Source organism: Odontomachus brunneus, unplaced genomic scaffold (genome assembly GCF_010583005.1).
Source record: "Odontomachus brunneus isolate Ranch 3 - 2012 unplaced genomic scaffold, Obru_v1 Obru_scaffold_053, whole genome shotgun sequence".
NCBI lineage: Eukaryota > Metazoa > Arthropoda > Insecta > Hymenoptera > Formicidae > Odontomachus > Odontomachus brunneus.
The window spans coordinates 2005572-2030992 of NW_022639503.1; the positions used below are offsets into that span (position 1 = coordinate 2005572).

Here is a 25421-nt window from a genome sequence, read left to right on the forward strand (position 1 = left end):
GAGAGAGAGAGAGAGAGAGAGAGAGAGAGAGAGAGAGAGAGAGAGAGTATATATGTCTATATAGAAAATGTTAGTACTATTTCTTTTTATCTCATACTAAAATATAAATATATAATAAATATGTAATAAACAGATAAAATAATAATATATAAACAATTCATTATATAGCCAGAGATAAAAAATAGATCCTTTTTTTAAAATACTTCTACACTTTTTTATTTTTGTAAGAAATTATGTTATATCTTATATCAAATGTTACGACACTAATTGTATAAAATTAATTTATTTTTTCTTTTCATAGGAATGTCCCTTTTAGGGTACGCGTAAGGCTGAGCAGAAGGAGAAACGATGATGAGGATTCTGCAAACAAGTTGTATACCCTTGTCACATACATCCCTGTTGCATCCTTTAAGGGTCTTCAGACTGAAAATGTGGATGCTAGCCAAGATTAAATACATGTGTATTTATGTAACAATAAAAAATACAAATTACAGATTATAAGATTTTAAATGGACTATTAATTTATACATTAAATCTCCTATGGATACATATACCGTTAGAAAACTTGTAAAATTATACTAAGAAAAATAGAGATTAATAGAGAGGTAAAAATTATAGAGATAATTTAACGAGAAATATAAATTAATATTCCATGACCTAATTATACAATTCATATATCGTTTAAAGTTATTTTGTTAGTGAATAATTTGACAGCAAACTATATATATAAGTGTACATCGTATCAGCACACAGTTAATTTAAAATTAAGATACCGACTGATACCGTCGACGCGTTGCTAAGAACATCAACCGTTGTAAGCTTATCGACCTTTGTCTGTACCATTCCATGATCATCGCCGTGTTCACCCATGCGGCGTTCTTCAGCGTTCATCAGTAGAGAAGGGCGCGTGTGCGCTTTTTGCGGTGAACTTAACGCGCATACGTCCGCAGTGGCCGCGAGGCCCCGAAGCGCGCGAGAGAGGTACGGTGCAGTCAGTGTGCGCTCGGTCTGGCTTGAGCGTGGTCGATCTCGAAGAGACGAAAGCGCGAGGCTCGCCGCCTGCCCGCGATGATGGAGCTGCGCGAGGTGAACCGCGCGTACGGCACTGCGGAGGAGACGACGGAGCTCCTGCCGCAGCGCGACAACGCCGAGTACGAGAGCTACTTCATCAAGTACGCGATGCAGAAGGAGATGATCAATCGCAACCGATGCCCCGTGAGCCGACGATTGCTCAGCCAGGCCACTCATTCGGACTACAATTTTCCCAATAGCAATCACGTCAAGGTTGGTCCTTGACGGCTGTAAAGGATCGCGGGGAGTCATTCCCGAGAAGATCAGCTGTATCTCTCGGGATTCGGAATTCGCCCTATTAACTATGCAGAATATCTTCCGCTGGTTTTTACGAATGCGAGGTCAAGGATTACAGTAACTCAAAGATTCGCGAATCAGAAATTGCGATGGGGAATCGCGAGTCTTCGGATCCGAGAATTCTCTTGATAAAGTGGAAATGCTAAGATTTCTTTCTTTTATCTTTGATTAGATCTGTTCACGGATCTAAAAATCTCGTTTGTATCTACTTGACAGTCAGTGTTGTAATTTCTTTTGTTTTCAACAAAGAAACTATTGTTTAAAGTCATCGCAACGTTGAGTATTACACAAGATTACGTGAACGCAAGTTGTTAATTTCTCTATTTTATTCTGTATTTCTCTGTAATTAGTACGTATCGCGTATATATGTACATATGTATTTGCAACAGCGCGGAAATTTAAACATTCATTGATTTTCACGATTTATTGTCATTCAAATAATTCATGAATATTTATTATTATCGGAAACCATAAATTATAAATCTTCGTGGGAAATCTTATCCAAAACGACAAAACGTTGTAAACGTTGCGATAACAAAACTGTAAGATAATGTCTTATTGCTATAAAAATATAAACAAATTTTGGTTGTCGTCAGGATTCACCATGTGCCGGGATCAGCATGATCCACACGTCGAGCGCAAACTGGCCGCCTTCCAGAAAGCGCGAAGAAGCGACAGCTTTAGAGAATCTTAGGAAAAGGGTAGAACAGAGCAAATTGTACAAGGCGGACAGGATCGTCGATTCGGTGATGTCCACCGCATCCTCGCTGAATTACGAGCAGACTCAACAACAGCTAGACAATCGACCGAAACTCCTGAAAAAGGTAAGGCAATCTATATTTGAATCATTTCGCAAAATCGTGTTTTGTTTGACTTACAGTGGAGTGACTTCACTGATAAGCTTACTTAATTGATATCATGTAATTTTGAATTTTACATATTCAATAATCTAATACAATTTATAAATCGACCTAAATTTTTAAAAAATTACGTTGACTCTTAGAACAATCAAAATTATATCGAAGGGTAAAGATTATCATCTTGAGACGTCGACTGAAAGAGTACCATACTATGAAATTACCATACTATTGAAATTGCAATTGAATTATATATATTCGATAATCTAAAATAATTTATTAATTGAAAATTTTAATATTTTAAGTTACTTTGGCTCCCTAGAATAATCAAAATTATATCGAAGAATAAAGGTTATTATCTCGAGACGTCGATTGAAAGGATTCCATATTTAATTGAAATTACAATTAAATTATATTCGTTAATTTAAATAATTTATAAATTGAAGATATAAATGCTTTAAATTAGTTTAACTTCTTAGAATAATCAAAATTATATCGAAGAAATTATATCAAGATTGTTATCTCGGATCCTGGACTGAGAGGGTGCCATGGATGAAATAATTAGTTGGAATTATTAGCAGTTGCGAAATGAAATTGCTGAGAACACTTGTAGGATCGCGTCGTCCTATCAATCCGAGTGAAGAGTTAGACGTACACAATGAACGCTGCACGCCACATGTCTTAGGTCTGCAGAATGTAATTTGCTTGGTGTCCTTTGGCTTGCTTTATATGCGACTGTTTTCGAAATGGAATACGAAATCAAAAGTACGAAGGAGCACGCGCGCATAGTGCCTGGGTCGATACTTTGGATTCAGGAGCGGCGCACCGATCTCTCGGGTTCCTACGGACAGCCCTGTCGCTAAATGTAGTTAGGAAAACTGTATTACTGATCTGTTTAACTAAACTAACTTTCAGTTTCGCGAACTTTTATTTTGACTATTTATACGGGATTTTTTCTCCGCAGAATGGAATTCCTCGCGTCTCTGTGAATGTGAAGAAATTTTTAAAATCGAGCATTGATCCATAGCATATTTTTGGATTCTTCAAATCAATTTTGAGATCCTTCGAATTTTACGAAAAGAATTAGAAAGTTTAAATGTCCGAGAAGGCGGCAATTGCAAAATTCGAAGATCAATAAGAGAAAAAATCAAGAAACTTGAAAATTCAAAGATTACAGAACATATAAATTTTTCAGAATCCAGAGATGCGACGACTTGAAAGTCCCAAGGATTGGATAAGTCAGTAGTATAAAAATTGAAAAAAACGCGTTATCATTTGCAGAATTGCAAATTTAAAAATTCGACAATACAAGAATTTGAAGATTTTACACAGAATTAAAAATTCTAGCAACTCTAAAATCTTAAAATCTGACTTTGGCATTCAAAGAGCTATTTTTATATTGAAACTTATTATTTCTGTATGTAAAATTATACGCGGAATTCTTATTTTAATTGTCCTCACGAACAATCATTCCGCAAAGAGGATTGATCGTCGCGTTGACATGAGAAGGCAAATGAGCCACCTTAGATCGAAACACAAGGACAAAGTAATACGATATCGCGTGTAGCATATCAGGTAGATCGAGTAGAATTCGTTACGTGGCCTCGCAAGTGTCATACTCCGTCCTTCGAATTTTCTTACAGATACTTAGCAACCGACCGATGAGTATCACGCACGATAGGAGCGACTTGGAGACCGACTGGCGTGACAGCGAATTTATCACCGAGTGCCTTTGCTGGCACAACGTTTATCGGCAACGGCACAACGCACCTCCGTTGACCATGTCACCTCAGGTAAGAAACGCAAAAACACACAAAGCGTTACGATATTATTATACGGCGTAAACTTAAAATACACTTGGCGAAAAATAGAGCGGCGATAAAAAGTTCAGGATACTCGCAAGTGTGCAGATATCCGTTCTAATATTATATATTTTCTTATATTATTATTAAACGATAATATATTGTATATAATATAAGAATATCATGATAATATATTTTTATTATTATATTAAATGATAATATATATTGATCTCTTTCTTTCTCTCTCTCTATTTTTAGCATAGGTTGCGATTCAGTTATACATTTAGACGTCGAAAAATACATTCGGTCACTTGCATTATAGCTATTAAAAGAAATTGGAGGAATCGATAAAACGACGTTACCGTTTATAACGTTGCAGTTGTGCGAGTACGCCCAAACGTGGGCGAATCACCTGGCGCACACGAACACGTTCTACTACAGGAACGACCGGAACGTGGGTCATAATCTGTATTGTCGTCCTGGCGGTGCCGTTCCCGGCGACGTCACGGGACAGGAAGTCGCGTCTTACTGGTACTCCGCCGTGAGGCAGTATGATTTTCTCAAGGAGCCAGACGTTCTCCATGCTAACGTAAACGCAGGTAAAGCCCAACAGATTCTCAGCTGAAATAATTGATCTTCCTTAAAGCTCAGACGTTTCTTAGATATTAGATTTGTAGTAATAATCATGACTTGAAACTTGTCTCAAATGAGACATTCAGATTTGAATTTAAAGTTAGATGTGAGTATATCTCACGAGTCAATCACAATTACAAATAAAATTCCACATGATTCAATTGAAAAATTCTCAGTTTAAACTCTAAATCCAAACTGAGTATCTCAAGTGAAATAATCCGGATATAATAAGCAGAAGTTTTTCTAAAATACATCTGAGAAACTAGAGTATGTTTTAGAAATTTCTATTATCCGGTAAGTTTCAAACAACGACTATTAATACCGACCTCAGACTCAGAAAAATAAGAATTTATCGTCGCTATTGATTATCACACGGAGAACAGTTAATGTGAAAAAATGTGAAAAGCAAAATAAAGTTAAAAAAAATCGTTCCAGGTCACTTCACGCAGCTGATATGGGCGAGTAGCCGCTACTTCGGAGTCGGTAAGGCGCGCAGCCGCAGCGGCAAACTAATCGTCGTGGCGAACTACGAGCCAGTAGGCAACGTGTCCGGCCTGTTCCAGAACAACGTACTTCCACCGTTGCCGGAGAATATGAACATGGTGCTATCGCCGCCGACTGTGCGGGTACCGCGAGGACAATACGAGCTGCTAAGATCGGCGGCGACGACGGCGCCGTTATCGCCGCCGTTGCCGCCTCCGTTGTCGGACACTGCGTCCACCGGCAGTGACACCATGTCCGTCAGCTCTGGCCAATAATACGACAGCCGTGCGAAATGCCTTTTCTGTATCTGCGCGCGATGGGCCGGACGCTGAGACCGACGAGACTTCCGGCACGCGCTTGCCGACCCGTCGTGCCGCGATTTAAAGACTTCGGATGCGAAACACGATGACCGATATCTTTGCAAAAAGGGAATTTAGGACGGCCGTAAGCTTGCATGAAATGCGTCGCGGAAATGTCTCGGAGGTGTCGTGTCTTCAGTGAACAGCGAGCGGAAGAGAGACTCCCTCGAGCGTTTCCGCACGAGTTTTCTGAAAAGTTCCTGCGGAAATTCTGGCGACGTGCGCGTGGGTGTGCTCGCTTAAAACAGATTTCGTGAAAGTTCAGTCGACTGTCACACCTCTGTGTGCGACAGCTTTCATTAAACTTTCCGCAGTTTAATGCACTTGAGTTTGTGCTAAAGTTCAACTGTCTTTCTTTATTGAATCCGTGGAACTAAATGTAGTTCACTGTGTTTATTATAGTCCTGTTTGATTGAATACGAGCGCGTTGGAAATATCTTTGGTATTATCTTTACCCCATTTATCACGGTTACCTCGATGAACTATATGTGATTTCTGCAGAAATGTCGGTCACCAGGTTTTACTGCCCTCAACTACCGCTTGCAAAAGCAGTGATAATCAAATGTACACCGAGCTTTGTCAACGATTGGTAGCTGGTAGTACATAATACGACTAGATCTCGAGCAGTACAATCCGCGATGTGGTTATTGACAGTGGCGTAACTGATCGTTCGTTTATGGACTCCGCGCGAGAATGAGAAGAGATTTGCCATAACGCCATGATATTTTCAGGCAAAATGTCTAAAAAATAAGGACAGATAGACAAAATTTAGTACAAATGTGGAAATTGAAGAGATATTTCACAAGAAAGCGATTATACAATCAAAATTCTTGAATTCAGCATTAAAATAATATGGCTAGTAAAATATTGGGATAGCTTGCTGAAATTCATTACATCCTTCGATGAGGCTTCCAGTTAGATTTCCGTAGCAGAGTCACAATGTCTCAGAGTTGCGCCACTGTCCATATAGATAATAGAAGCTCAAATTTAGAATCGCCGTACTTATTTCCTGTTTGGAAAACAAAAGAAAAAAAAAGAAAGAGAAAAAAAATAATGTTAGGAACGATCGAACGGCAACCGTAGAATTCGTCTTCAAGTTCCAATGAGTTCATTCGCTGAGATAATTTGTCGTACATCGCGTGCAAAGTGAAAGCTGAGATTGTTCAGAACACCAAAAGTTATACGCGCCTATTTTGTATATCGGTTTAGAGTCGGCGCTCACATTTAAGAGACTCGTAGTTATAGCTATATAAGATACAGCTGTATGATATAGTTCGAGGAGCCTAAAGTGACGAATCGCGCCTAGCAAGGAGGATAGGATACTTTGCACACACCTTTCCGTCCTGTTATACTAAAATCAATGGTTTACGAAATGGACAAATGAATTTCTTAGCGTTTTAGTGTTAATGAACGTTCCTACCGAGTGAGATGAGGGTTAGTGTGTTCATTGGAAATTAATCTGAAAAAATAAGAACTCGTAGTTCCTCGAAAATCAAGAATCTCACGGAATGTATTCGCGTATCACAATAAATTCCTCAGTGTCAAGTAGTCCTTGACGCGGGAGGTTTAAAAAGATTCGACAAAAATCGAAGATCGGGGGCTTCGAGAATCCGCGCGGGGCGTCAGGGATCTGCGAAGCCAGCCAATACTCTGTGACTGAAGAGAAACTCATCGTGTTGAAATTCAAGCTAGGACGCACGTGCGAATATAAATCGAGAGAGAAAACATGAACATTAAGCGGAAATTCTCGCGAGCGTAACTACAATCAGAGCGTATTATCGCGATCGACTCTAAGCTGCTCAGAAGAACTCGCCGGGTGTTACGTCGAAAGTGACATCACAACGGACACTTCTCGCTTTCAACGTAAAATATGAACACAAATAAGTGTACCATATGTCCGACGTCTGCCAGAGACTGTTTGATAATTATTACAGACACACGTAGAAAGACGACTAGCTATCTTTTATTTTTTAATTTAACTATTCACAACGAACACACAGCGATCCGGGAAAAGTCTTTAGATCGATTCAATATCATCAGACATTGGTAGTTGCTTCGAGCGTTGTCGCAGCTAATTTTAGCGTGCTAAAATAATCAACGAGAGATGACATGATGGTCGTGTAAGATAGTCGTTTTTTCTTCGCGTACGGCGAAATTATTTATAAAATAACGTCGATCATTAAATGGTGATCTCTCAGGTACGCAACTTATCGCGAGGCGATTCTACGTAGTAGAAGCAAATTTACGGCGGTTTTTGTGATTCGATCCTGTTGGCTCTCGACTTGTTTAGGCAGATTCGGGAGATAAATTGTTATATACACAAAGATAAAACTTATTTTCCAATAGTGTGTCGTTGTAGAAGAGAAAGCATTATTTCTCGCGTAGTCGCCTAGTGATATACTATTTTAAATGTGAGATTGTTAACGCAAAAGGCGACGTATGAAGCATAAGATTCAGGAGAGGAAACATATTTCAACTATTTACGCTAGATCTTCGCTTATGCGCGATCTTATATAATGTTGCGTAAAACAATAAAATCGTTGACTAGTCGATCGCGTGTTAAAAAGTGTCGCAGGGAACGATTTGTTTCGATCGAATTAATTAGCGAAATTGTGCTTTATGTAATGTAATGCGAAATTCGCCTCTGCTCACGGCGCAAACCAACGTGCATGTTCCGCGATGTTGATAATAATATTCAGCGTAGCGTACAGGATTAAATAATAATAAGCTCGATGTGATAAAATAATTAAGAGGCTTTCGTTGATTTAAGAAAGTTTCGATCAAATCATGGTTATACAGAGGGCCGACGGGATCGAAACGTTGTTGGTCGCTTTTGATTTTTCTATTCAATTCGTGCAGACTGTTGAAGAATCCCGCGAACGGTATTAAAAAGGAGAAAGGAGTATTAAACGCGTATATAGCAGCAGTGCTGCATAATCGACAGCTCACCTGTTGACAATCGATACTGAGACGTCGTTTCATTTACACACACATATACCGTAGAGAGACACTAATATTAATTTCAACTACTGACAAATCTCCGGACAAATCCGAGATCGATTTCCTTTCGGCGAGGTTTTGACGAGAAATTTCATCGAGATTTTTAATTTAAGTACTTAAACAATTATACCTACGATGCAGTTACTTTGAACTTCCACGTATCAACAATTTTTGACGTATCGACGATACGACACTTTGTACAGCCATATAGAACATCGATCTGCCAGAAGAAGCTCATGTAGTTTATTGCTAGCTTTGGTAATGTTAAATCTCGAATAAAAGCTTAATTTACACATTATTGACTCATAGGCGTAGATGTAAAAACACATCGAAAATTAAAAGTGGAACGACGTTAATGTATTCGTCATTGTTAAAACGCAGGACATAGCCTTAACGTGTGAATTAAATGCATCGCAATCCAACGTGTTTTATAATGATGAATGTTAATAAAATTATCTCTTTGCAGAAAGTGTGATGTCTCTCCTCTCTCTCTCTCTCTGTCCTGTCCGGAATTCATTAGGAAAGAACATTCTTGCAATATTTTTGTAGTGAGCGAAATACGTTGCAGTAGAAGCAAATGAAATTGTTCCCGTTTTTTCTAAAAAAAAATCTATTTCAGAATACTGTGAAAAAATATAGATTACTCTACGAAAATTAACTTACTTTTTTTTTCAATATCGATGTGTGTGGTTGATAATTAAATAATTAAATGAACGAAGTGTATAACTGCTGGACGAGAAGGAAAAAGCGTTGAGCGTTGAATACAGCTGACATATATTTTCCGTCAAATATCGTATTTCGCTAGTAACATTACATGATACAATAATTAAAAAATATACCGTATTTTGCGAAATTACAATCGATATTCTATAAGTAAAATATAGTAATATTAATAACATCCGTGACGGTGGAGCTGCTCTCGGCGATTAGTCAATCGGCCGATACCATCGCTACGAGATTATGAAAACAGTTTTACAAAATATAGTGCAAGTATGTACGCTCGCTATACACAACAAGCAGGGAGTCATCGATTATCTTCTCGTTTCTTTTTCTTTTATTCTTTGTCTCTCTTTTACTCTCCCTCGACCTTTCTCCCTCTTTCTTTCGTTTACTAAGATTTTTGATTAACGTGTCGAGTTTAGGCTTTGCATCGACGTGAATATGTTTAGTTGCCAAACTAAGCATCTTGTCTGCCAAAATAATTAATCCCTGTTAATAAAGTCAAGATTCACATCTCGACTGGCGCGCGCGTTTTTATGGCTAATTAAAAATTAAAGAGTTAAAACTACGGACGATGGAACCTCGCTCGCGCGTTAATTGTACAATTAGCGTATTACTTAATAAGAGCAGAAATTCGTTGTGGACACGAGCAAAATTCGTCGCACGACAGCGTGTAACAAGCTGCTTAGTATTATCACTAACGTTTCTAAGTGGAGGAATGGTAAGGCCGAAACAACGAATGTCGGCAGAAGCACATGAACGACGAAAGTGAAAAAAGAAGAAGTAATAAGGAAGATAAATAAAACGAGAAAATGTAGTTCTGGAAACTTTCTCTACAATCAATACTCACAGGGAGTGATTATCGACGCTCCCGGAAATTAATCGTCGAGCTCTCGTGAGAAACGCTGGATGGCTCGTTTTCGCGAGAAGTGAACTATGGGTGAAATAATACTTCATATGCAGTCGTGTAATGTAAAGTTCCCTCTAGAATATTTCACGCAAAAGAACGATCCATTCTATTCGTGGAGATAGTGTTGTTCGCGAAATCAATATTCCGCAACTTTTAAGCCTAATCTACAATGTCCCTGGTGAAAATTGAAATTGGAGAGTATATAATGTGTAAACGAAGAGTGACGGAAGTGTAAGTGAAGCGTCTATAAAGCGTAAATTGAAACATCGGAACGTAAAGTAAATGGTTAGTATACTACTATCCGCTTGCTTTACGTTCCGATGTTTCAATTTACGCTTTATAGACGCTTCACTTACACTTCCATCACTCTTCGTTTACACTTTATTTACTCTCCAATTTCAATTTTCACCAGGGATACTTTTTGCATCTGCTTCTTGTTCTCTGACTATTTTTAACTTAAGGCTTAAGATGTGAGTTAAAAAGAGATAAAGAGAACGAAATAGGAAACAAAAAACACATTGTAGATCAAACTTTACAGGTGAATGTGCGCAAAACAAATGCTATCCCTCGTTTCTCCAGTAGAGCGTAATGCATAGGTTGCGTAGGAATACGTGAAAGTCGAAGTACAAGTGATCTTTCTTTTTCAAAAGACATTAATCGACCAGTATTCCGCGCACTGCCGGAAGATAATTCGTAATAAAATGGAAATAAAAATGGAAATATCGAAGATGACTTGTTCTCTATCGTGAATAATTAATCGCAAATAATACTCGAAACATATACTGACAGTTCGTTTCTAAGAATACTGTTTTGAAACGTATAAAGAGTTCCTCTTCGTTAATTCTTTATCTTTTTATCGTAACACGCGAAACGTAGATTGGACGGCGAGGAATGCAATGATGTTGCATAATTATATAAAAAATAAAAATAAAAATTAAAAACTAAAATTTTTAAAAAAGAATGCAACGAAGCACTGAGGAGAACGCAAGTACTCTCTTTCCTAAGCGTCGGTCCGCTCAGTTTTTCGTGGCGATTTCCATCGCGCGAGATCGGCCAACGGACACCCTCCACGATCATTTGTACAGTTACTATGTAGTTTTACCTTAAATTCTAGTATTGCTATGCTTTGTGTGTTCTTCACGTTAGATCACTAAGCTCTCTCTCCCCCCCATCTCTCTCTCTCTCTCTCTCTCTCTCTCTCTCTCTCTCTCTCTCTCTCTCACGTTAGATCACCAACTCTCTCTCCCTCTACTTCCCTGAAATAGTGCGTTACACTATCTACGAATACTCAGGCTTCTTTCGAGAGCATCTAACATTAACTTAGAAGTCTTAGGATTACGCGAAGAAGTGTCTCGAGCTGGATTTTTGCGTTAATTATCACTTGATGTCAAGAGGATTATAATAACATGATGATTGTGTGTAGAGTGAGGCTTACTTAAGATGTCAATTCTCGACCGATCGCGCGCAACGTTGTGTAATTTTGACGATATTCGTATTCATAAACCAATACCATTCAAAACATCGACATCTCATAGAAATATATAACTAAAAATCAGAGACTATATACGATGATATTACACGGCGATAAATACAGATGTCGCCCGTTGTTTCGCCATTGTGAATTACAATGATCGTTCAGGCATAAACGAATCGTACATAAGAATTAGCGAGAAAGACGAATTTGCAAATTTGTAATACCTGGAAGTTCAATGTACACTAAATTCAAATACACTGAACATCCCACAAAATTTATCACGATTGTTATCTCGCGCCATTACGTCCACAATAAATATCACAATCACTGCAACATAAATCTTGCGTCATCGCCGAATACGTTTCTTATTTCCTTCATCTTCCTTTTCCTTAAAATATTTAACAAAACAGCGACTCTGATGTTTCTTAAAAATAATATCAATTAACCAATCATTAAAGCAAAACTAATTTTATATAATATACTACGAACTTGTTTAAAAAGATTTATAAAAATAATGAATAGAGACCGCGACAAACATCTTAAGTGAGTCACGCTGTACATCAGTGAAAAGTGTCTCTTACATGGACGAGCCTAACGAGTAAAAGTAATTTCTTGATCTAAGTACCACTAATGAAAAGACGACTCTTGTATCGTCGAAAGATAGCAAGAATGTAATTTGATTTCTTGTCATCTAAATGCAATAATACATCGATAATTTATCGCATAAGATTTTTACTTTCGACCGTGGAGTTTCCACGCTGCCAATGAAGCAGATAGTCGATAGAGATACATCAAAATAGGAATCTCTTGTTTTAATCGTCTATATCGTATTTTTTTCGCGGAACAACCTATTCGTTCTATGCTCTGCAAAGGTAGAGCCTCCGTTCTACGAGAACAGAGCGCTTTTGCTCGAGCTCTATGAAACGTAGGGCTTTCATTTGAATTCTACAGAACGGCGGAACTCTTATTTCAGCTCTACATAAGATAGAGCCTCAATCCGAGAACTAAGCTAGAGCCGTCTATTTTTTCTACTATTCTCCCTGTGAAACGCATCATATAAATATAAATCTTTCCACCCACACTTTTCTCACTTATTTGCATACAGATACACACATACACGCGTACGCGTGTACATGCACATACACACAAACACGCACACGTTCTCTCCTTCTTCTCCTTTTTCTATTTTCCGTTCTATCTTCTAACTACGCTATTTTGTCGTACTTCATTAAGTGCATAATGGCGTAAGTGTGTAAATCCGTATAGTCGTATAATTTAAATATATATCAGAACCTTCCGCTATATGCCGAGAGAGTGATAAATATAAAACTAACGCGTACGATAATCAATGCTGCCCGGCCTACTGTTTGCCACCTCTTTATGTACATTCGCGAAACGATCCGTCTCTATCGATGAGCTTAAATCAGTCCTTGCGAGCTTTATCCTACGCCGTTACTAGTCTCGACACTACATTATCAGTTACTATAATAAGATTACGTTGGTCCGGAAATATAGTCAGGAATAACGGACGCGCAGCGCACGAGAACCGCCGACTTTCCCCTCCTCGCCACGACTAACATCGCGCCCGCAACGTTATCGTTATCTTATTAATGGTCCTCCTTCGCCGAACACACGACATTTTTGGTCAAAGAGCTATATAAAATTTCGTTTGTACTTCGACGCTGGTGTATGTGTGTATGCGTGTGTATGGAGAATCGCCGGATTCGTTTTGAACGCAAAAAAATAGGGCATCCCCTCTCGCGTAGTGGGGTGTACCACGTTTAGTCGAGTTAATTAATTCGTCGCGTGTGACTACAAACTACGCGCAATGTACATAATTCCTCTGTGTGTGTGTCTCTCTCTTTGTCCGACACGAGATGCACGGCGAAGTATCTACGGTGCTCGGAAAAAAGAGTAAGGCAGAAATTCGGTAATCTTAAAAACACTAATCAAGTATTATGTGCACACTTTCGGCGAAGAGCAAAAATACGAATATAGGTTTTAGTATAAATATGTAGTATGAATATTTTTCTCTAAGTTTATGTGTCCATAAGTTTAGAGAAATTTAACTTTTCATTTTGTTAACAACATTACTAGTATCTTTTCAGTTATGTAACTGTCTTCTTTTTTAAAGAAGAAGAAGTATTTTCAATATGTTCGTATATGTTCTCTATAAATTCTAACAGTAAAACAGTGATATTTAATAAAGTTAACTGTGGTTCAATCTATTCGCTCTTTCAATTACGACCCACGTGTCTCGCAACAATGACTTTTCTCCAAGCATCCCAGATATTTCGTAAAATTTTGGAACTTCCTACTCACTAAAGCCTGGAAGCGAGAAATACAACGTTGTTTAGGTTGTTTAGGTCCTATTGTTATTGTTGTTATTGCCGCTGGTGTTATTGTTGTTGTTGTTGGAATTGAGAGGGCTGCTGATGTTGTCGATCTCGCGTTGAGCGCGCGAGATCTTCACTTTGTCACGCGGTGTACCGTCCTCGCCAGTCTCCATCGCGAACATTTTCATCTTTTCCTTGAAGCTGAGCTTCTCCGGCACCGCGCCGATCTGCGAGTTCTGTTGCTGCTTCTGCTTCTCCGCCAGTCGCTTTTGTCGCGGATCCCTTGGGAGAACAAATGTTTCAGTGCACTTGTCAGAAAAAGTCACTTATCCTAATTTAATAATGAGTTCTTTGAATTTCATGATAGACATAGTGAACCTACTTATACACTTCTTGTGCTCCGATCACTCCGGGAGTAGAGCCAGAAAACGAAGTCCCGGAACCTTCCGGCGTTTTGGGAGACGCTAATAGATTTTCCGCGTCGTTGATAAAATTCTGTGGACACAGTCAAATAATCTATTAGACGCAAATGAATATGACATGAATAATATATATAATAAATAATATATGCCAATATAAATGCCTCGAGAAAAATGGCAAGGCAATCATGCCTCGGCGAGAATTCAATCTGAGACACGTGAATGAATCATCTATCTAAAACGACAGATTGGAGATTTATTTATTAAATTAATTAAGCTTAGACAAAATTTATCGATCACTTTTTATTCATCTAAGAAATAAAGTGATCAATGGCAACAGTTAGAATGTACAAGTAGAAATCTCAAATTAAATTCTTTTTGCGGAAATATCACATTTGAATGCATAATGCTCTGCGAGAAATATTTGCAATTTTTTTCAGCAACCGGTATAAGTAAAGCAATAATTATAGAGACTAGCATCGGTCATGTACAACACGCGAAACATGAATGTAGTTCACATAGAATGAAATATGAATAATACATCTAGTAATGAACACGACGAATGAACGATACATGATCGCTAGGCGATAATCACTATAATTGACGGTTCATGCATCGTTAAACGCAGACATTTTAATGCAGACAGCACGATGTAGTAACGATTTCTTTGGAAACTTATACCTTACTTGTTTGTCTGCCATTGTATGCATTTTGATAGAACATATTCAAATTTATAATAGATTCATGTAGAAGATGCATAAAAAAGTTCGCTCTTTAAGAAGTTATAATTCATTTCTCTTGGTTATTTAAATTACATACAATGTACAAAAAAAATATTATATGTAATATTGAACGATAACATATTTCTCTCTTAAAAAATTAAAGAAAAGAATATTATATTACAACTCTCTTAGATATTAAAACATAGACAAAATACGAGGACAATTTGTATGTTTTTAAAATGATCGACAAAAATTAAGCCAAAATAAAACATACGATAAAACAAAAGAGTAAATTAAAATTAATGAGATAAATATGTAAAAAAGGAGGTAAGTAAGCCGAAAGAAATTACTCACGTTCGGATCCTCTCTGATGGTGTCCATCGTTATCGATGGCGGATTCGACGTTCCGGACGGTACGTTGCGCAGCATAGATTCGCTGTTTGCATTGGAATCATGAAAAGAGACCTTTTTCATGGATCCTGGCTGCTGAGAACTTGGAGGTAGATTAGACGCGGTCGAGCCGTTCGACCTGAGAGCACTTTGCTGCGACATAGCGGCGTAACTAGAGCCTCGTTCTGGTGGCGGAGGTGCATCGTTCATGCTATTCTGCGAGGCTAAAACAGAAAAATAAAACTCTATTAATTAAATATTCCCTGTGGGTGTAAAAGAGACAAAGGATTCCTAACGCGTTTTCGTACGGTTCCTTTGGAAAAACACAAGAAATAGAGCGTCCAAATTTCATGCATATCGATTTTTATTTCACATTTTATTTACTCACGTATAGGCACGTTAGGCCCATTGATGATCAAGTTATCCAAACGCAGCATGCCGGGATGTAGTGTTTGCTGGTTTCTCGGATGCTGGTTCTGCTGATACGTCTGTTGTTGCGAATGCAGCTGGTGCTGCCTGAGTTCTTCCTCCTGCTTTTTCTGGTTCTCTTCGTACTCGGCCTGCTTTCGTTTCACCTCGTCTATTCGCCGTTGGAGCTCTCTATCCTCTGAAGAGTGCGACATGCCGACGGAGTAGGATTTCTGACCGGAGCCAAAGTGACTCAAAGGTGTACTGTAATTAGACGACATATGCATCTGCTGCTGCTCCTCACTGATTTGACTTGCAGTTTGCTGCTGTTGCTGACTCGGTTGTATGTGCAGGCCGCTGTTCTCCTGACCAGAACTGCTCACTCCAACATTTTGAGACGTCGTTTGACTGGGCAAACTGTGAGAGTGACTGCTAGTAGTGGGTTGCATTGGGCTGCTAATCGGCTGCAGAGAGAGGCCGCCTCTCATAGACTGGTTGCCCGTGTTTGTTCTGGACAAAATTGGCGGTTGTTGATTCGCTTGGACGATTCTTTCCTGGCTGACCGCCATTCTTAGTAAGCCCTGAACGCGTTGCGCGCTCTCGTTGTCAAGGTCGTTACTCTCCTCGTCGTCGTCTTGATTGGCAGCCTCTTCCGCTCGTTTCTGGAAATCCCTCTCTAACTGTAATGCTCGGAGCTGCTCTTCTTGCTGCTGTGTTCGATGCGCCAGTGCGCTCAGTTCGGAAATCTGCTGATCACGCCATTGTCTCGCGGCTTCTCTCCTGCGCGCTTGCTCCTAAAAACGTCATTAATATTAATTAATCGATAAATTGGATTTTTAAGTTAAAATAAAATAAATCTAACGAGCTTCTCGTATTTCTCTAATTTAATCTTCTAAAAACATATTTAAAAAACGATTTCTGTTACTGAAATTTGTTGATGTACAGTAAATAACTCTACAACTTTTAATTACCTTTTCTCTCTCTTCTCGTTGCCAAGGATTCGTCGCACTGTACTGATACTGTCGTGGTTGCTGCATAGCGCCGATTCCTCCCGCGGGGTAATAAGTACCCCGTGGTGGATCTTGCATGCTTGCGGTATATCTAGAAAAGAAATTTTTCTTTATTAATTTGCAAATAGATTTCTCATTGTATTTCTACTCGGCAATAAAAGTAGGAGAAAGAAAAAATTATAAAAAAAAATAATAATTTCTAAACTTCTAAACTTTAAAAAAATGGGGGAAACATCCAATTTTTTAGTCGAATATTCGATTAAAACATTAACGTGCAAGTTGTAATCACTTCTATCAACAAATAAATCGTAATACAGATTAATAGACAATCTTCACTTTTAAGTAACTATAATTTCCACTGAAACACATACCTCGTGTCAGCTTGTTTGTTATAAAGAGGATGCGTTGAAGTGTTGGGTGGTGGTGGCGGCGGGCTCTCGCTGTAAGTGGTCTCCTCCGGCAGAGCTGGTCTCACTGGCGGCGTTTCCGTCGTCGTCATAGAGTGGCCTTCTCCGTTCTGTGTTCGGCTGACGACATTATCGTTCGCGTACTGGTCGACACGCTGCTCTAAGTTGCCATTTGGATAATGCGGACTGTTCTGTGAGCCGGTAAAATGTCGGTTCTGATCGATGTAGGATTTTGCATCTTGACTGCTGGCGTCTCTACCGAGTATGTTCTCAGTGGACGTTGTCTGATGACCGCGGATCGCTCCCTCGTTCTTCGGCTTCGGTATCATTGGGCCGTATTGTCCACCGGCCGTTGGGTACTTTGGGTATTGATTGTACTGGCCATACTGACCGTACTGAGTGCTGTTGTACTGCGAGTACTGAGTATCTGGGTAATTGTAACTGGGTGCATTTTGTCTCGCAGTAGCGTACGAGGAGGTAGAACCCAAGTTCGACGTAGAACCGAGCGGTCTCGGCGAACGGACGTTCAAGGTGTTCGACAGTTGCTGAGAAGACGCTGCTCCTCGCGGACCGATGTTGTACATCGCCGGTGGTCTATGTTGATTGAGCATCGGCGCACCTCCACGCAATTCTCGACGTCGAACCTCCTCCTGCATCTCTTGTAACTTCGCTTCTTGGCGAATCATGTCGCGTGACGATTGTGAACGCGGTGGCAGTCCTCCGCTCTGCTGCTGCATCTGATTATTGATCGTCGTGTAACTCTGCTGTTGGCTTTGAGCGATATACGCGGACGTTGGACGATCTCGAGTGTGTCCGCTGATATCCAGAGTGGACGGACGATTCAGCGAGTTTTGTGAGCCTCTTAGGGTCTTCTGAATGTGCTGAGGGTTCCTGCAAGATATATGCGTTGAATATGAGATTGCTTCGAATGATAACTAAGAGAAATCTTAATCTTCTAGAATTATTCATGAATACACTTTAATCTGTAATTACAAGTGTCTTGTATTCGATGTAAAATATAAAATCTTATTAATTTAATAATAAATTGTGTAATAATTTAATTTTTAGAAAAATCTAAAATTTTTCAAACGTTCTTTCAAGAAAAAAAGATTAGAACATAGTAAAATCTTACAAGACAAAAATAGAAATTTAATTTAAATTTATTGAAATTTATAGATCTTACCTATCGTCCAACTGTTGTGGACTGATCTGTTGCTTCACTGTTGGATCTTGGTTTCGATAAATGCTCAGATTCTGGTAAAATCTCTCTGCTTCCAAGTTCTGCGCATTCAACGGTATATTTGCGTGCGTTGGATTCGGATTTAAGTTGGGTGACGATTGCTGCCTGCTGACTAAGCCGGAGGGTGGTAAAGTTCCGATTCTCATGGGGTCGTGTAAATTATGACTCGACCTGCACGCAACAGAGAATATATTTGCTTAATATCATGGAAGTCTAAGACGAAAATTTATGTCAAAAGCAATTTCAATAAATTGTATTGTTGAAAGATACAAGGACACTTACCTAGAACGCAAGGAAGTTGCGCTATTGATCGTTGCCATAGGAGGTGGCTGAACAGGCGGCGTGACGCTGTTGCTGGAAGAGGCTCTGCTGTATCCTGGATTAAATACCTCATGCTGCTGCTTGGTCTCGGTACCCACATCTAAACAGAGCCAATTTTTGAGTACTGAATGTACACATGAAGTGTGTTAAATCATCATAATGAAACGTTTCTCTTAATTATCGCGTGATTGATCTTACAGGTCAATTAAAACTCGACGAAGCTGAAAATGATCTTGATACATATGCACACACACACACATATAAACACGCATGTACACACAAGTGTACATATGCACAAAGCTCGTGCTACTTACTATGCAATGCCGGCACAGACTTGCTGCTGTGGATTTGTTGAGGAGTGGCGTCGTGTCCAAGCCGCGACGGTAGATCCCGCTCGCTCATGCGACGAGGACCTGCGGTTGTCCAAGCGGGTACACAAAGACAGCTTTGAGTTAATGCATCGGTGAACACCAAAGTGCTGAGGCGCGATATTAAATGGCCGTTCATGCACATACGCAAAGCATTTGTCGAGAGCGAAACGCTCTCTTTGTCTCTCTTTTGGGTCGCCGGGATACAATCGCGATACTCACGGGGTATATGTCGACTTTAACGCCAACATTTTGAAACACGTGGCAAGAAAATGTCAAATGACGAACGGTCAAATGACGTATCGGGTTCCAATTTTACTATATATATTATTCTTTCATATTTCAGCTGTAAAATAATTCTGACCGATGTAGCACTAAACTGTCGACACGATTATTCGACGCCCAGAAGAGTGATCACGTTGCTTTAAATTAAAAAAAAATAAAAAAAAATAAAAAAAAATAAAAAAAAAATAAAAAAAGACAAGAAAAATATTGCGCTGCATCTTTTGCAGAAAAGTTACGTGAAATGTAACAAATATAAATGTACCTAAACATGTATATCGCGTGCACATTTGGGCGATTATTTCATTCTGGTTTCCTGCGATTAAATTAATTAGAAATAAAATGAGATTACGCGTGTAATTGCAAAGTAAAAGCCTTATAATTACAGCGTGATTAAATAATTGCACTTGACACAGAGCATTCTTACTATGTACATAACTCTACAATCACGTGCACGCATGTAACATCGTACGAGTTCGTTGCTGAATGCGTTATCACTATGCGGGCACTGCGATGGAATGACAGAAAGTGACATCTAGAAACTGAATTAGTACATCATGCTCGCAAATTAGCAAAGAATTGTGTTATGAATTATGGAACAGAATCACATCGGTGCTGTATACTTTAGAAAATAGAATGACACCATCATTTTGCGTAAAGCAAAGGCAGTGTTATGAAATTAATATAAATCATAGAAGATATTGATTAATAGCATGAAGTGTCAACTAATAGAATCAATTTCTAGATTTAGAGAGACCAAGTCTGTATGAAAGATTTCTTTCTAAATTTCTTTAGAAAGAAGGAAAATTTTTATACATATTTTACGATCTTATAAAAGTAATTCAATTAGTTACTAACAGTCTGATTAATCCTATATCTTAGAAACCGAAGAGTGATATTCTTATCATTCTGTACAAGGCGAAGATGTTATGAAATCAATGTAACATAAATAATAGAAAATACTAATCAGTAGTATTAAGTCAATACAATAATCAATCTCTTGATTCAGGGACTAGGTCTGTGCAAAGGATTTTTCTTTCTAAATTTCTTTAGAAAGAAAAAACAATTGTATACACATTCTATGATCTTACAGGAGAATTTACAGAACTTGGTTTTTGACTTAACAACCTGATTAAATCATACCGCAGATCAACGTGTTATTGCGTAAAATGCGAGAGTGGCTCATATCGGGAGTGAGTGTCGTCAGGATTTCATGGTTGTAAACGTGGATGGGAGAGTAAACGTAAAAACGTAATGTAAACGTAGTGTGAAAGATAAACGGAATCGTGCGACATTGATTCGCCTGCGAACGTCGATTTTCCAATTATCATCTCTTACTCAGGCAGTGCTCAGGAAAAAGAAAAAAGATCGACTAAACGCACATTCAATGCATAACACGTGGTGTGGTGTGGTTGCTTACGCAAGGCGAACCGGTCGTCATCTTTCAGCGAGCTGATCTCACGGAAGCTCCAACCGTCCCTCTCTGAATCGGACTTCCGCCTCGAAACGTCCAACTCGCTCTGGGACTTCCTTTCAACCCGCCACTTATGCGGTTCCTCGTCTTTCGTTTTGCTCTTACGTGACAGCTCGAAAGAGTTCCCTTTCAACTGATCGTAGCTCACGCGCTTTCTGCGAAGTCTCTTCGGCATCCAGTCGGGTTTTTGAACTTCAGGAGCCGAAGTCGGTCTGTCTTGTTCGCGCGATTCTTTCTTCGACTTCAGTTCTTCCAATGATCGGCAACGGTCCCGTCGAGTCTCCTCTCTATCCTCGAGAGCTAATCTATCGTCGGTGAATCTGCCGAATCTTTGAACCTCGGCTCCATCTGAGGTATAGTTATCTTGTCTCTTCGATCCTTTTTTCGATTTCAGCTCCTCGAGAGAGCGATAACGGTACCAGCGTGTCTTTTCCTTGAATTTCGAGTCTAATTTATTACAAGACTTGCGGAACGAGTCAATATGTTTATGAAGGCTTCCCGAGGACCGCCTTCGCTCGATGGAATCGGATAGGAACTTACTGCTTAGAATATTCTCGCAGCTGCGTGTCAACTTAGCGGACTCGCCGCAACGGTCTACGGCCTGATCAGCTATCTCCTTGCTGCAAATTGCAGCGCCGATCAGATTGTCCTCACTGCCGCAGAGCGGTGGCGGTCTGGCGATTCGTACGTGCAGAATATTCAGTTTGTTATCGCACGCGCTCGCACGTGGCGGAAGCATCGACGGACTTTCCGAAGAACTGTCGTTAGAGCGGCTTTTAGTGGAAGAATGAGAAATGTCTATGAACAGGCACGGTTTGGAGTGCTTTCCGCAATGCTGACGGGTTTGCGACCTGCTATCTTCCGAGGACAGAGAACTTCTCGCGACATTCGAAACAGACAGCACGACGGAAGAGTGGGAAGATGAAGGAGAACGTACGGAAGCCAGGGGAGAAGAAGAAGAAGACGACGAACAACTGGAAGCTTCATCTTGCTTAGTTTTCTGGGAGCTATTATTCGTATCGACCAGTGATGATAACTTCTCCCGAGGCATTGCCTCCGATTGATTTGTTACATTTGTTAGAGTGGAGCTGTCAAGGACAGAAACTTCGTTACTCCCGTCCTTTAAAAGAGCTTGCTCCACGCTTCGTTCTGGTATGAATAAAGGCGCATCGGCGTTATCCAGGTTCGAGAATTGCTCGAGTTGTTCTACGATCACCTGCTGCTCTTCCAAGGACAATTTGTTGTCTTTTATACTAACGTGTTTAGCCAACGCGTTCTTGTGGCTTTCGAGGACTTGAGATTCGCTGTTGTCATTTGCTACTTTGTGATTTCTGATTCCCGCGACTTGATCGTTGCTCTCGTGACTCAACACGTCATCACAGTCTTCGATCTCGGTCAAGGCTACGCTTTTCTCAGCGGCGATTTGCTCTTTGTTATCACTCAACGAAGGAAACTTAGCGGTGGTGAGCCGCTTAGCACTGCAATGATGGAGTCTACATCCTTGAATCGCGAAGTTGCCGTCCGTTTCAACGTCCACCAAGATGACATTACGTCTGGCAGCCGAGCCGATGCAAGAGTCGCTGTCCGTCTCTCTCGTCAGGTCCGAGTCCGATTTGTACTCCTTGACACGCAAATGTTCCTTGCCCGAACGTTCGTTACTTTTTCCCGGCGTCATAATATCCGGTTCCGACACGAATTGCCGAGAATCGGTCAATTTGGTGGACTTGAATCTGATCAGACCGGCGTCGCCAAGTTTCGAGAAGTGTTTCGCCAATGCTGCGACTCTGCCGCATCCTAGACGCACCTCCTCCGGCGATTTCCAGCACTTTTCAGTCTTGGACTCGTCGCTAGACACGTCGCTATTCAGCCCGCTCAGGTCAAGGTGCAGTTCCGGCATTATAGTGTACATCTTGGGGGTTGAGATCCCATCCTCGGCGCTTTTGTCAGCTCTACTCGATGTGAGATCGTCATTAATCGTGGAACTGGATTCGTCTGCGCAGTCTTCAGAGTTGGAAATAATGTCTAACTTGTCGTCGCATTGCTCATTAATACTCAACTCACGTCCTGCGTCTTGGAAGTATGAGAAGTCGTCTTGACTAGATTCCGCGACGGGACCTGACGCAAGTACTTCGTTCTTGACAGACAGCATCGACTTATTCGGCGAAGAATGGCTACGCATACCTAACTCGAAATTAGATTCTGCGATATTTAAAGTCTGTTGATTGTTACGATCTACGTTTGCGCGCTTCTGAACGTCCTTAAGACTAGAATTACACGATGTTCCCTGAACACATTCAGAAGCTTCTGCGAGATTAGTATCATCGGTCTGATCGATGTACGGTATAGTATCGAAAAAGCTCCTGTCAAAAGTCAACGACAAGCGTTTAGACTCCGTCATGGGCGTCGCGTATTCCTCTGGTGGTGTAGTGATCCTCTCGAACGGATTTGTAGTGTCTGCCGAGTAACTTGAGTTACCCGTCGCGACTTCACCTTGTTCCTCGTCTTCTTCGACGATTCTATCGTCGCTCTCGTCGCTCTCGTCTTGATATATGACGGATGACACTGCGTTGTCGCTCGTGATGGAGATCAGAGGACAGTAGAGAGGCGTACGGGGTTTCGGGAGGCGTACAGGGGAAACTGTGGGAGTGGATGGACGATACAGATACTCTCTCTCGTCGACGGGATAAGCGGTCGAATATGCGCTTCTCTGATGGAGAACAGAGAACGGATTCTGCCGCGCGGAGTGGTACTCTTCGAGATCAATTCGCGGAAAACCTCGATCGAGCTGATTACGGTAAAAGGACGTGTCGACAAAGCGTTGGGACGGGATCGCACCTGGTTGAGCTACGTCCTGACACGTTGTCTGCTTCGGCAAGGACAATAAATCGCCCATCGAGTGTGACGTGGCTGGCTGACCGGCCGCCGCCGCCGCTTCCGCTGGTCTCACAGCCTCTAAGAGCTCGGACCTCGGTCGACTCTTATACGCTGCACGAAACAAGTGGTTAGTCAAGCGTTAGTAAAGCAAACTCTCTCTCTCTCTCTCTCTCTCTCTCCTCTCTCTCTGCGAGCGAAGCGAAGCGAAAGGCGTTAACTCCGACAGAGCGGTTATTTGGATTAAGAAAATGTCTGTCAACGGGCTGTTGATAATCGAGGTGTACCCGACCAATATTATATCACAGAGAATGGGATTTCGCTGACACGTGTGCTTGAAGCGAGAAAATGATGAAGTCGTTCGGTGAGTCGAAAGTTGTCTCACCTTTCCCAGTTAATTTAGTTTTATGATCATGTAGCGGAAATTATTTGTGAACGCAAAGAATAATTTTCTATTATCGACATAATTATATAGATTTTTATGCAAAGAACCAAAGGTCGAATTAATGTACACATCATCATACGCTACACGAATGATCGACTTTTTTTATGAATTTTGAAACATTGAGACACGCAGATAATGAAATACAATTTGCGACATTTCGATTATTCTTTTCTTGTTAAATTATCCCGGCAAATTATGAAATTATTCATAAATTTCTACACGTACCTCTCGTCATCACAGGGGAAGGTTGAGATAACAGCGTTGCCAGTCCGTGATATATAGCGCCTTGTTTTGCAACTTCCAGCGTCACGATGGGTCCGGTACGCACGAGATATTCGGCAGCCCTGTAAAATTTTAATAATATCACAATTAAAATGTCGTTTCCAATACGTGCAGTCCATAATCGAGATATTAATTAAATTAGAATTAAATCTGTCCGCCGTACTTTTCTTGTGTAATTCCGACGAGACTTTGTCCATCCACCTTGAGTAGTTGATCGCCTGCTGTCAGTCTACCATCCTAAAAACACATAAGATTGGTTAAATAAATTTAAGTGAGAATTACATAGCATCGTATTTAATCTATTTTAAATATATTTTAGAAGCGTAGTGATAGGAACGCTAAATGATAAATTTTCCGACTTGTTATAATCAAATGGACGCTATTACTTACAGCGTCGGCTGCACCACCAGCGACCACACTCTTTATGTAGATGCCTAATCGATCTTGCCCCGCTCCCTATTCGAATAATCAGAAGTAAAATATTATATTTCATTGGTAAATGGATATAATTAAGGGTACACACCTTCGCCGCGACGATGCTCAAGCCCATGCCATTGGTACTCTTGTGCAATTTAATGACATGTATTTCCGGTTGGGCTTGGTTTTGAGTGATGTGGCTGGTATAACCACCTGATCTGTTGCTCATCGCACTGGGACTACGTAGCTGCAACAAAAAATTTGAAAAATATGTGTGAGCTTGTATATTTTGTGCGCAATCTTTTAATTTGTAACCTCAAAAATATTATATGAACATTTACTCATTACCTACTGAAAAAAGTTTACTGTTGTAATTACTAATCTTAAAAAGCTACTTATTATAGTTATTTTTATTGAAGAAGT

General features: G+C 40.2%; 3 protein-coding genes across 18 annotated transcripts in view; 2 read left to right on the forward strand and 1 right to left on the reverse strand.

The window, feature by feature from the left end:
- The window catches only part of LOC116845608 (60S ribosomal protein L31), a 2053-nt gene extending 1543 nt beyond the window's left edge, over positions 1–510 (forward strand). For all 4 annotated transcript variants that reach the window (XM_032818510.1, XM_032818509.1, XM_032818512.1 and 1 more), the window contains exon 3: positions 302–510. In XM_032818510.1, coding sequence (XP_032674401.1) covers positions 302–452 — 151 coding nt within the window. In that variant the 3' untranslated portion in view covers positions 453–510. The remainder of the gene's footprint in view (positions 1–301) is intronic.
- Positions 511–647: 137 nt separating this feature from the next.
- Positions 648–8971, forward strand: LOC116845607 (cell wall protein PRY3-like). The gene is made up of 5 exons (XM_032818508.1): positions 648–1284; positions 1965–2192; positions 3869–4018; positions 4407–4626; positions 5096–8971. The coding sequence occupies exons 1-5, from the start codon at positions 1069–1071 to the stop codon at positions 5416–5418; spliced, it is 1137 nt and encodes a 378-aa protein (XP_032674399.1). The 5' UTR covers positions 648–1068; the 3' UTR covers positions 5419–8971.
- Positions 8972–9259: 288 nt separating this feature from the next.
- The window catches only part of LOC116845606 (afadin), a 54086-nt gene continuing 37924 nt past the window's right edge, over positions 9260–25421 (reverse strand). For 8 of the 13 annotated variants that reach the window (XM_032818498.1, XM_032818496.1, XM_032818500.1 and 5 more), the window contains 14 exons: positions 25105–25245; positions 24972–25037; positions 24745–24818; positions 24525–24643; positions 20930–23968; positions 19174–19272; positions 18821–18959; positions 18482–18709; positions 17263–18189; positions 16853–16982; positions 15862–16675; positions 15438–15697; positions 14325–14437; positions 9260–14224 (listed from right to left, as the gene is read on the reverse strand). In XM_032818498.1, the coding sequence (XP_032674389.1) occupies positions 13969–14224; positions 14325–14437; positions 15438–15697; positions 15862–16675; positions 16853–16982; positions 17263–18189; positions 18482–18709; positions 18821–18959; positions 19174–19272; positions 20930–23968; positions 24525–24643; positions 24745–24818; positions 24972–25037; positions 25105–25245 (6405 nt within the window). In that variant the 3' untranslated portion in view covers positions 9260–13968. Of the gene's footprint in view, positions 14225–14324; positions 14438–15047; positions 15056–15437; positions 15698–15861; positions 16676–16852; positions 16983–17262; positions 18190–18481; positions 18710–18820; positions 18960–19173; positions 19273–20929; positions 23969–24524; positions 24644–24744; positions 24819–24971; positions 25038–25104; positions 25246–25421 lie in introns of all 13 variants that reach the window. The other 5 variants (XR_004378276.1, XM_032818505.1, XM_032818499.1 and 2 more) reach the window with 5 other exon arrangements.

Excerpts from the sequence above, each read along its gene's own strand:
- LOC116845607 (XM_032818508.1), top strand. The coding sequence starts at position 1,069 with ATGATGGAGCTGCGCGAGGTGAACCGCGCGTACGGCACTGCGGAGGAG. Across the intron at positions 1,285-1,964 it reads CCAATAGCAATCACGTCAAG|GATTCACCATGTGCCGGGAT; the intron begins GTTGGTCCTTGA and ends GGTTGTCGTCAG. Across the intron at positions 2,193-3,868 it reads GACCGAAACTCCTGAAAAAG|ATACTTAGCAACCGACCGAT; the intron begins GTAAGGCAATCT and ends ATTTTCTTACAG.